The sequence below is a fragment of the Ranitomeya variabilis genome, chromosome 3, assembly GCF_051348905.1.
Source record: "Ranitomeya variabilis isolate aRanVar5 chromosome 3, aRanVar5.hap1, whole genome shotgun sequence".
Classification (NCBI taxonomy): Eukaryota; Metazoa; Chordata; class Amphibia; order Anura; family Dendrobatidae; genus Ranitomeya; species Ranitomeya variabilis.
The window spans coordinates 641,585,597-641,597,626 of record NC_135234.1 but is presented as its reverse complement, the minus strand read 5'-3'; the positions used below and the strand labels follow the sequence as shown (position 1 = coordinate 641,597,626).

Genomic DNA, 12,030 nt, shown 5'->3' with positions numbered 1-12,030 from the left:
TACCTGTCCGCCCTACACCCAGGAGGCACGGTGGCAACCTTTGGAGGCTGGGGAATGCTAGAGTCCCTATAAACAGCCTCAAGCCACCAGTCATACGGGTTTGTCCTATTCTATATGGGGGACAGAGAGAAAGACATTACATCTGTGAGGACCTTATGTGAAGCCTTAAGCAGTAAGGAACTACAACACTGCAGCGCAAGGGAAGGCTACTGATGCCACCTGGACAAGGGGACTCTGGACTTGCCTCCAAATGGCCGGACTCTGCCTGCCCTGTGATCTGGTGCCCTGGACTGTGGATGCTGAAGTCTTCAGTAAAGGTAAAGAGACTGCAACCTTGTGTCCTTGTTCTTCTCTGCGCCTCTCACCAAACCACCATCTACACACCGGGAAGCCCTGGGGACATACTTCACCTGTGGGAAGGTATACCATCTAGCTGCTATAACATCACCCCAGCAGACCCCTTAAAGCAGCGTCGGTCACCCTGACCGAATACCACAGGTGGCATCATGAACACAAACTTTATCCCTTTAAAGACCTTTCCCTTTTACACGGACGTCCCAGGGCCACAGACCGGGTCAGCCACAGTGACATCCCCCTGTGAACCGCAGGACCCGGTACCGAGTACCCCACGGCCCCATGGGGGAGCTCCATATGCAGGGATTGCCTGTTTGTTAGGGAATCCCCACATGTATTCAGGCTGTCTAGCAGCCGCAAATCATGCAGCTGCGGGGACTCAATCATAATCCCAAGATACTCGGAGAGCAGCCGAGCATGCTCGGAAAACTCGAGTAACGAGCACACTTGCTCATCACCAGTGATTATATGAAGCTTTATTATTTGTCTTCTCTTCCAGCATCTTTTATTTTCCTGTGTGCAGGATCTTAGTAAGGATCTGTGCATATGACATCTTTTCCAGGTGGGCGAACCTGAAGAAGTATTCAAGCGAAAACGGCTTCACTACTTCAGGAAATGTTGTCTGTTTTTTTTTTTCCCAAAGCAGGTTTTCTTATTTTTATGCCTATATCCAGAGAGCCTTTTCAACATTTTTGAAGACGGCATTTTTTTTACAGTGTTTTGGGGCAATTTTTTTTACTGATGCTTTCCGGAATTTTTAAACTGAACAATGAATAAATATCTAGTTGTTTTCGAGCAAAAATGCTGGCTAGATGCTCAAAAAGATGCACAAGCTTCTTAGACCTTTTTTGAGCCCTCCTTTTGACTTAAATTGTAAATGTTGAGTGTCTTCCAAGTGGAAGATTTTTGTAAACCTGAAGCAGTTAAAAGACGCTCAAAAACCTGAACATATGTACAGCAAGTCAATTTACATAGTAATGTACAGTATATGTTCATTCTTTTGAATGTTTCTTTTGAATGTTTTCCTAAATTGATACCTTTGGTTAAAAACCCCACTTTGTTCTTTAATCACCATTTGAAGTTTTCTACTAATTAGATTTCACTGCGCTGGGGCCCAGAAAGTACACGGGGTCTTCTCCTCCCTGTCTGCGATTTTGCGACCCTCTCCTGCCTCTGGTCTATGAATGACGAATCACTGCTGAGATTTCAGACTGAGAAGACAAGTCAGTCACATACCGGAGACAGCAGAGGGAGGAGACAGGGAGGAGGAGACGCCCGTGTACAGTCTGGCCCCTGTGCACCGAAATCTAAATAGCAGAAAACTTCAAATGGTGATTAAAGAAGATCAACAAAGCGGATTTCTTCACCAGAGGTATCAATGTAATCAGTATTACAGCGTCATTACAGCCATGTCTTTAGTTTAAATTACAAAATGGTGCCGACAGGTTCAATTATAAAAAAATCTATTAAAAAATTTTCATGGCCGAGATAAGAAAAATTGCATATAGGTGCCACCCACCAGAGACGGGCTACAAAAACAGCCAAGTGTTGTGCTGTTTAACGTCAAAAGAAATTAATAGGCTTTGTAAACATAGTGTAGCAAAGCATAACTCTTGAATTAGTGAAAATTAGCTCACTGTGCTTCATTGTTTCTTGGCACCTACAAGCAGATTTTTCAATTTCTGCCTTGAAAGACTGAAATGGGTATAAACCCTTTAGGTGGGTTCACACAGCTATTGAAAACTTATTGTAGCAGTAACTGAGCAGAAACTCAGCAGATCTTCCTTAAAGGTTCAAATAAGTAGTTTTTCAAGAGAATTTCGAGAGTTTCCGCTCAGTTTCTGTTTCAAAAACTCAGTATGAACACATCCTTAAACGAGTTGTCCACACTAGGACAACCCCTTCTTGATCTGAATGTTTACGCCAGTGAAAACAAAAACACTTATACTCACCTCCCGTGCCGGCGCCGTTCCAGCAATGTCAACACACATGTTCCCGGGACTCACACATGGTTGTTGTGACACAAAACCCCCTTGCCCAACCACAACAACCGCACATGAGCCCCGGAAACATGAGTGCCGACACCGCTAGAACTGCACTGGCACGGGAGGCGAGTATAAGTGTTTTTATTTTCACGGGGTCAAACATGATGAATGAGAATAGGTTATCCTGGTAGCTGACTATCCCTTTAAACTTACTTTACTTACAGCACCATTAGTCTTTCTCGCCTTTGCTTGTGCAACCTGTTAGATAAGTGACAGTAATTTTTTCTGCCACATTGATCATTTCTGATGATCAGTAAGTTTGGGAAAAAATAGTGCAATTCCTGTTTTACTCTATTTTACAGACGTGAAATGAAACCCTTTGGGGTTAAGGTGTGCATAATTGAACCCGGATTTTTTAATACACAAATTACAAGTAAAGAATTGCTTAAAACATGTGTAAAAGACTCCTGGGACAGTGCTTCAGAGGAAGTTAAAAAAAGCTATGGGGTGCAGTTTTATCAACAGAGTAAGTATTCTTAAACCAAAGCATTAATGTTAGATAGTAGTGAATATACTGTATTGCTGGAGAAGGCTGTTACTCTCATGGGTCTGTTCACTATATAATACAATTATTCAGACCCTGTACACACTCCTTTGCTTCCCATTAGATGTTCAGACATTATGGATTTACTATGGAAACTATCAGTAACAAATCTGTAATTATCTGCAGAGGCAAATTCGCACCAAATTGTGCTGATCTTGTCAAATTCCCTGCTGACGTCAGCAGTTTTTTTTCTAAGAAAAATAATATTCGTTCTGCTGATTTCTTAGGCCTTAGCAGGGTTTCCACCCCAGTGTTGGTGCACAGGTCTGCCCCGCAAGGCTGTGTGCTCACAATGAGTTTTTGACGCTGTATATTTTCGATGTGTCACAAACGCAGCGTCTTATAGTTCCAGGAAAGTGAATGGGATTTATAGAAATCTCCTGCTGTCTGTGCTTCTTTTTACTTATCATAAACTGACTCACGGTGCGTGTTTCAAATTCAGAACATGTCAATCTCTCTTGCGGGTGCACTGATTTTATGTGCAGATTTTATTTAGATTTTCAGAACGAAATCAAATGCGTTTTTAGTGCTTTTCCGCAGAGGAAACAAACAAAAAAAACGCATGTAATCCGCATATGACTATATCAATACATTTTGTCAAAGCCAAATACCAGGAAGCATTAAAAATAAAGCTGCTTTGTTTAAATCATGACATTACAAGAAGGGACAAAAAACGCAGAGTCAATAATGTGATAAAAAGGCAATGCAAAAAACGCACTCAAATGCAATGAAAAAATGCAAGTAAACTAATTTATTTAATGGAGACAAGAGGAGAAATGATCCCGCTGAGGGCGGAGGCGATTCAAGCTTTGTGAAACTTTATTGGACAACTAAAGCAATATAGCGTTCTTCAAAAAAATCTATACATAGCAAACACCTAGGCATACCAGTGAGGACGATCAGCGCGTTTCAACTATAGAGTCTTACTCATGATCTACCTGCTAGTGCATTGAAAACATATATATAGAGTGCACGTGACATTGATTGGACGAACAATTAAAAATGCAAAAAAGCATATATAAATGTAGAAAGAAGTATTTACCGGTTAACAATATCATGGAAATAACTTAGAATAACATAATATATATCCTTAAGGAACATAACTTAAACATTAATTAGCATTGTTTTATTAAATCTTGTCTAGCATTGAGACCATAAGGGATACGTGTATCAAGCATGAACATCCAGTATGTTTCTCGATTGAAAAGTTTCTGCTGTAAATTACCTCCTCTCCGAGGTTTGTAAACCTTTTCTATTCCACAGAATCTAAGACTAGTTAGGTTACCTTTGTGCACATTGTAAAAGTGTCTAGACACGGCTGAGGCACAGAGGGCTTTAGAATTTCCGGCATCTGATAAGTGCCGTCTAACTCGTACTTTAAGCAGTCATGTGGTGCAACCTATGTACTGACCTTTACATGTAGTACATTCTATCAGATACACCACATTTTCAGTGTTGCAATTAATGTAATCATGTATATCAAATTATTTATGATTGTGAAAGGATGAGGATTTATTTGTTTTATACACATAGTTACATGTTTTGCAAAGAGTGGCTCCACATCTAAAGAACCCTGTGGCGTTAAGCCAGGGAGCTCGATTGATATCCCGTAAAGAGCTAGAGAATAGGCTTGGGGACAGGATCGAGCCCAAAGTGGGAGCTCGTTTAGCAACGAATTTGATGTCATTTTGTGTTAGTATTCGTTTTAATTTGTCATCTTGTTTTAGCATGGGTAAATGATTTTTGACAACATCCACAATCTGCCTATATTGTGAACCATATGGAGTACTGAATACTACAATATTATTGTGTTTTTGTGGACTATTATAACTAGATTTATACTTTTAAGTTGTTAATAACTTTTTACGATCTATTTTGGAGATTTTTTTACGTGCTTTGTCTAGATTCCATTTAGGATATCCTCTATTAGAAAGACGCTCGCAGGTTTTCTCTGTCTCTGCCAAAAAAACATAATTTTCGGAGCAATTCCTTCTTGTTCTAATAAGTTCACCATATGGAATGTTATTTATGACATGATTTGGATGGCAAGAGTTGGCTCTAAGAATTTAGTTACTTGAGGTCAGTTTCCTATATGGGGTAATCTCAACAGTATGTTTTAGTGTATTACCTAGGAGATTCAAATCCCAAAAATTGGTATGTTTTTTCTGAAAAGAGTAGGTAAATTTTAAAATAAAATAATTGTTATTTATGTGATCAACAAATTTAATTACCTCCTCCTGTGAACCCCTCCATACTAGGATCAAGTCATCTATGTAGTGACCATACCACACAATATGTTTGCATATATCATTATCATCATTGTAGATGTGGCTTTCTTCCCATTTCAGCATAACAATATTCGCTAGAGAAGGCGAAAATTTAGCGCCCATACTCACTCCCGTTAATTGTTTAGAAAACCTATTATCAAAGCAAAAGTAATTATGGTTCAGTAGAAAATCTACTGCAGATATCAAAAAACTTTTCAGGTCATTATTGGAAGCAGAATATGTATCCAAATAATATGACAAACTCAACCGCTGAAAGAGCTGCATAATAACCAGGATCTTATAATAAGACAATCAGACAAAGGGGGCACTATTGTGTTACTAGATGCAGGGCTATATAAAAAACTGAACTTATTAGACTTGGAAAATATGGGCGCTAAATTTTCGCCTTCTCTAGCGAATATTGTTATGCTGAAATGGGAAGAAAGCCACATCTACAATGATGATAATGATGATATATGCAAACATATTGTGTGGTATGGTCGCTACATAGATGACTTGATCCTAGTATGGAGGGGTTCACAGGAGGAGGTAATTAAATTTGTTGATCACATAAATAACAATAATTTTAATTTAAAATTTACCTACTCTTTTCAGAAAAAACATACCAATTTTTTGGATTTGAATCTCCTAGGTAATACACTAAAACATACTGTTGAGATTACCCCCTACAGGAAACCGACCTCAAGTAACTCAATTCTTAGAGCCAACTCTTGCCATCCAAATCATGTCAGAAATAACATTCCATACGGTGAACTTATTAGAACAAGAAGGAATTGCTCCAAAAATTATGTTTTTTTGGCAGAGACAGAGAAAACCTGCGAGCGTCTTTCTAATAGAGGATATCCTAAATGGAATCTAGACAAAGCACGTAAAAAAATCTCCAAAATAGATCGTAAAAAGTTATTAACAACGAAAAATTATAAATCTAATTATAATAGTCCACAAAAACACAATAATACTGTAGTATTCAGTACTCCATATAGTTCACAATCTAGGCAGATTGTGGATATTGTCAAAAATCATTTACCCATGCTAAAACAAGATGACAAATTAAAACGAATACTAACACAAAATGACATCAAATTCGTTGCTAAACGAGCTCCCACTTTGGGCTCGATCCTGTCCCCAAGCCTATTCTCTAGCTCTTTACGGGATACCAATCGAGCTACCTGGCTTAACGCCACAGGGTTCTTTAGATGTGGAGCCACTCGTTGCAAAACATGTAACTATGTGTATAAAACAAATAAATTCTCATCCTTTCACAATCATAAACAATTTGATATACATGATTACATAAATTGCAACACTGAAAATGTGGTGTCTCTGAAATAATGTACTACATGTAAAGGTCAGTACATAGGTTGCACCACATGACCGCTTAAAGTACGAGTTAGACGGCACTTATCAGATGCCGGAAATTCAAGCCCTCTGTGCCTCAGCCGTGTCTAGACACTTTTACAATGTGCACAAAGGTAATCTAACTAGTCTTAGATTCTGTGGAATAGAAAAGGTTTACAAACCTCGGAGAGGAGGTAATTTACAGCAGAAACTTTTCAATTGAGAAACATACTGGATGTTCATGCTTGATACACGTATCCCTTATGGTCTCAATGCTAGACAAGATTTAATAAAACAATACTAATTAATGTTTAAGTTATGTTCCTTAAGGATATATATTATGTTAATCTAAGCTATTTCCATGATATTGTTAACCGGTAATTACTTCTTTCTACATTTACAGTATATATGCTTTTTTGCGTTTTTAATTGTTTGTCCAATCAATGTCACGTGCACTCTATATATATGTTTTCAATGCACTAGCAGGTAGATCATGAGTAAGACTCTATAGTTGAAACGCGTTGATCGTCCTCACTGGTGTGCCTAGGTGTTTGCTATGTATAGATTTTTTTGAAGAACGCTATATTGCTTTAGTTGTCCAATAAAGTTTCACAAAGCTTGAATCGCCTCCGCCCTCAGCTGGATCATTTCTCCTCTTGTATCCATTTGGCCTGGGTGCCCACCCTGATCCGTGCTGGGCGTTGGCAGGTCTGGGGATTTCTCTGAAGACTGGTAAGCTAACTACATTCTTTTTCTATAATTTATATAATGGGTGCAGAAATGGAGCAGAAAATCTGCAACATCAAAAACTCACCAAAAGCTCATCGTGGGAACATAGCCTTTTGATGACATTTCATGCCATGTGACTGGCATGACCTTTACAGGAGGTTGGGTTACACCAAGATTGGCATGGAAACCTTGTTAGAATAAAATAGAAAAAAATCATGTGGGATCATGTTTTTGTAAATATATATATTTTTTTGTATATATTTTGCTACAGTCATGTGGGTAATCCACACTGGAATGGGATTTATCGCGAACTTTGACTACTCCATTAAAACCACAATTTATTTACAAAAGAATTAGACATGTTGAAGATAAAAATAATTCTCCTCCACTTTGCCGCTAAAATCACTGCTGAGTTAGAGTCCAAAAACCCAATAAAAAACTGCAGCAATTCTGATGTGAATCCACAGCCTAAGGTTTCATTACTTCCTAATGTGTGTACAATTGCCCCTCTTCCACGTGACCACAAAGCCGAGGAGAAGCGACAATGTACCGCATGTAGTGATGAGCAAACATGCTAGGATAATACATATATTATTTTTCGAGCACGATGAAGACACTCAGCACCCTTATCTGAGATACGTTCAGGCATTACTGACCGCTGAGCATTGATGTGATGCTTTGCTTTTTGCACAGTACTAGTCTTCCTACACAGTCAGCTGTTTGGGAGCGATTTTACAGTGATACATCAGTTGTTTATGATGGGCATTCAGTATTGAAGCACTGGAGAGGGTTGTTTTCCTAAGCACTATTTAATGACCAGAGTTACTAGTTTTCCTATACTAATGAATCTAAAAGAGAGTTATGGGTCCATTTGTTTCAAATGCTTTTCATGACTATATGTTTATTTTCCACAAATATTCTAATTCCATCAAAATTGCAAGACACTTGTTGAATTTTATTGTAACTGCATAAAAAAATGGTACTGAGTAATTGTAACATTTATGGCACACAACCATAAAACAATGATGCCACGAGGAGATCCGCAGCCTGTACATTGTATATGAATAAGCGGAAAATGTAATGGGTCCTAAAATTACTATTATTTCAAGAAGCATGAGGGATGTAATGGTTGGTTCATAAACCAGTCAACAGATCACGACAAGCCAAAAAGATGAATCTCTAATAATTTATTTAAAGATCTCCATAATCTCAAACATTTATACAATTTGTGCTTTATGTGAAATTGTGAGAAATCCCATAAAAACATATGTGAAAGAAAGCAAACATGATGAATGGACCATGAGGTTTTGATCAGTTTCATATTTTACATCTAGGTATGGAGATCCTTGACAAAGTATCACTCATATGTAGCAAAGACTTGTCTCTAGTCACAAACTGCATGGAGCATGCTCTGACCGCTGTTCACCCCTGGACTCGTTACTCCACCGGATGGGATGCCACGCTCTTCTATTTGCCGTTTTCCTATTTGCCTACAGTGGTTTCAGACTTTATATTATGCATGGGACAACCTAGACCAGCAGGTGCCATCTGATGATCCTTCTAGAATTCCCACGGCTTAAAGGTGTTGGACTCTTTCTTTTTTTAACACGTCTTCAAGATATGTATCAGTTTGTACCACAAAATTAAAAGTGTTATTAATGTTTAGTGTTGAGCGATACCGTCCGATACTTGAAAGTATCGGTATTGGAAAGTATCGGCCGATACCGGCAAAGTATCGGATCTAATCCGATACCGATACCCGATACCCATACAAGTCAATGGGACACCAAGTATCGGACGGTATCCTGATGGTTCCCAGGGTCTGAAGGAGAGGAAACTCTCCTTCAGGCCCTGGGATCCATATCAATGTGTAAAATAAAGAATTAAAATAAAAATTAGGGATATACTCACCTCTCCGGCGGCCCCTGGACTTTACCCCCGTAACCGGGAGCCGTTGTATCTAAGAATTCGCGCTTGAAGGGCCTTAGATGAGATCACTGCGCTCTGATTGGTCCGTAGCGGTCGCGTGACCGCTACGCGACCAATCACAAAGCCGTGACGTCACCTAAGTTCTTTAAAGCACTTGAAATACCTTAGAAGACGTCCGCAGCCTCTGATTGGTCGCGTAGCGGTCGCGTGACCGCTACGCGACCAATCACAAAGCAGTGACATCACCTAAGGTCAAGCGCTTGAAAGACCTTAGGTGATGTCACTGCTTTGTGATTGGTCGCGTAGCAGTCACGCGACCGCTACGGACCAATCAGAGCGCAGTGACCTCATCTAAGGCCCTTCAAGCGCGCATTTTTAGGTACAACGGCTCCCGGTTACGGCGGTAAAGTCCAGGCTGCGTCGGAGAGGTGAGTATATCCCTATTTTTTATTTTAACTCTTTCTTTTACACATTGATATTAATCCCGATACCGATTCCCGATACCACAAAACTATCGGATCTCGGTATCGGAATTCCAATACCCGCAAGTATCGGCCAATACCCGATACTTGTGGTATCGGAATGCTCAACACTATTAATGTTACTTTATTTGAATAAATGAATACATTCTGATGTCACAAAAAATGCTCATATAGAAACGTGAAAAAACAGATAGAATTCCATTAGTGAGGTGGATCATGTTTTCAGCAGTGTTTCATGTTTCATCCGTTATTCTCATATGCAAATAAAAACTAATGGAAGTGTCTACATTTTTTCAGCAAATAGTCAGTAAATACAGACAGCCCTACAATGCCAATCTGTGGGCTTTCTAACATTTTCATCAACAGATAGACTTGAAAGGGTGAATTTGAACAAAACTTTCTTTGTTTTTTGCAAAAATGTGGTCAGCAAACAAAACACGGACATGTGAACAGCTCCATGGACAATAATGAGTACGTTAAGTGTTCAACTTGTATTTTATTATTATTATTATTATTTATTTATATAGCACCATTAATTCCATGGTGCTGTACATCAGAAGGGGTTACATCAAAATACAAATATCACAGAACAGAACACATAAGAAAATTGGACGTGTGAAAGAAAAATAACTTTTAGGTTTGTGTTTTTTTTTTGTTTTTTTTTCTTCCATACATGAGAAGTGGAAACTCTGTCTCAATATATTTGTATATTAAAAATGTTTACAATGAGAGCACATTCCTATTAACAAAAGGAGTAACTCAGGGGAGGACATATCGTCGATGCAGCTGCACCAGGGCCCGGAGTTGAAGTGGGCCCGCTGGTACCAGCAACTATTTCAGTTGAGCGTGAGTCCTCAGACGCACATTCAGCTGAAATGTTGAAAAGAATACTAACATGGGGGACATTATCCCAGGAAAGAGACCAGGATGGGGCACATTATATCAGGAAGGGACCCGGATTGGGAACATTACACCAGGAAGGAATACAGGATCAGGCACATTATACAAGGAAGGGGACATTACACCAGAAAGCAAACAAGGATGGGGGACATAATACCAAGAAGTGGACCAGGATGAGGAAAATTTTACCAAGATGAGGCCATGTTGGGAAACATTATCCCAGTAATGGGCACAGTATTACTGGAAGGGGTGTCCCATATTATGTATCATCCTTTTTAGTTATGTATGAGGCAGTCCCTTATTACGTAACATTCTCTGTTGTTAAGTACAGTTCTGTCCCATTATTACATAGTATTATGTCATGTTATATATAGCACCATCCCTTGTATAAGTGTATTCTCATTGATTTTGTTATTCACAGCACCCTCTCTTTATTAAATAGAGTGTTTTCTTGTCAGATATAAAATAACTGCTGATGGGGCAGCACCTGACCAGAAGACCAGTCTATCAGCCTCCTCCATCAGAAAAGAAGCTTTACCATGTTTCATCAGCAGTCAATTCAGTTTATAACAAAAGAGGACATTAACCCCTTTCTGACCTCGGACGGGATAGTACGTCTGAGATCAGAAGCCCCCTCTTTGAGGTGGGCTCCGGCGGTGAGCCCGCATCAAAGCCGGGACATGTCAGCTGTTTTGAACAGCTGACATGTGCCCGTAATAGGCGCGGGCAGAATCGCGATCTGCCCGCATCTATTAACTAGTTAAATGCAGACAGCAGCATTTAACTACCGCTTCCAGCTGGGCGGCCGGAAATGAGCGCATCGCCGACCCCCATCACATGATCGGAGGTCGGCGATACTTCAGTATAGTAACCATAGAGGTCCTTGAGACCTCTATGGTTACTGATCCCCGGCAGCTGTGAGCGCCACCCTGTGGTCGGCGCTCACAGCACACCTGCAATTCTGCTACATAGCAACAAACATCAGATCGCTGCTATGTACCAGAGCCGATCGCGTTGTGCCTGCTTCTAGCCTCCTATGGAGGCTATTGAAGCATGGCAAAAGTAAAAAAAAGTTAAAAAAATTTGAAAAAAATAAAAAATATATAAAAGTTTAAATCACCCCCCTTTCGCCCCAATCAAAATAAATCAATAAAAAAAAATCAAACCTACACATATTTGGTATCGCCGCGTTCAGAATCGCCCGATCTATCAAAAAAAAAAAGCATTAACCATGATCGCTAAACGGCGTAGCGGGAAAAAAATTTGAAACACCAGAATTACGTTTTTTTGGTTGCCATGACATTGCATTAAAATGCAATAACGGGCGATCAAAAGAACATATCTGCACCAAAATGCTATCATTAAAAACGCCAGCTCAGCATGCAAAAAATAAGCCCTCAACTGACCCCAGATCATGAAAA

At 39.6% G+C, this 12,030-nt stretch overlaps 1 protein-coding gene across 2 annotated transcripts in view; it reads left to right on the top strand.

Annotated features, from left to right (window-relative positions):
- LOC143816808 (retinol dehydrogenase 7-like) overlaps positions 1–9,226 on the top strand; it is a 62,132-nt gene extending 52,906 nt beyond the window's left edge. Inside the window, exons 4-5 of one of the 2 annotated variants that reach the window (XM_077297667.1) lie at positions 2,702–2,865; positions 8,633–9,226. In XM_077297667.1, the coding sequence (XP_077153782.1) occupies positions 2,702–2,865; positions 8,633–8,850 (382 nt within the window). In that variant the 3' untranslated portion in view covers positions 8,851–9,226. The remainder of the gene's footprint in view (positions 1–2,701; positions 2,866–8,632) is intronic. The other variant, XM_077297666.1, reaches the window with a different exon arrangement.
- Positions 9,227–12,030: the final 2,804 nt, after the last annotated feature.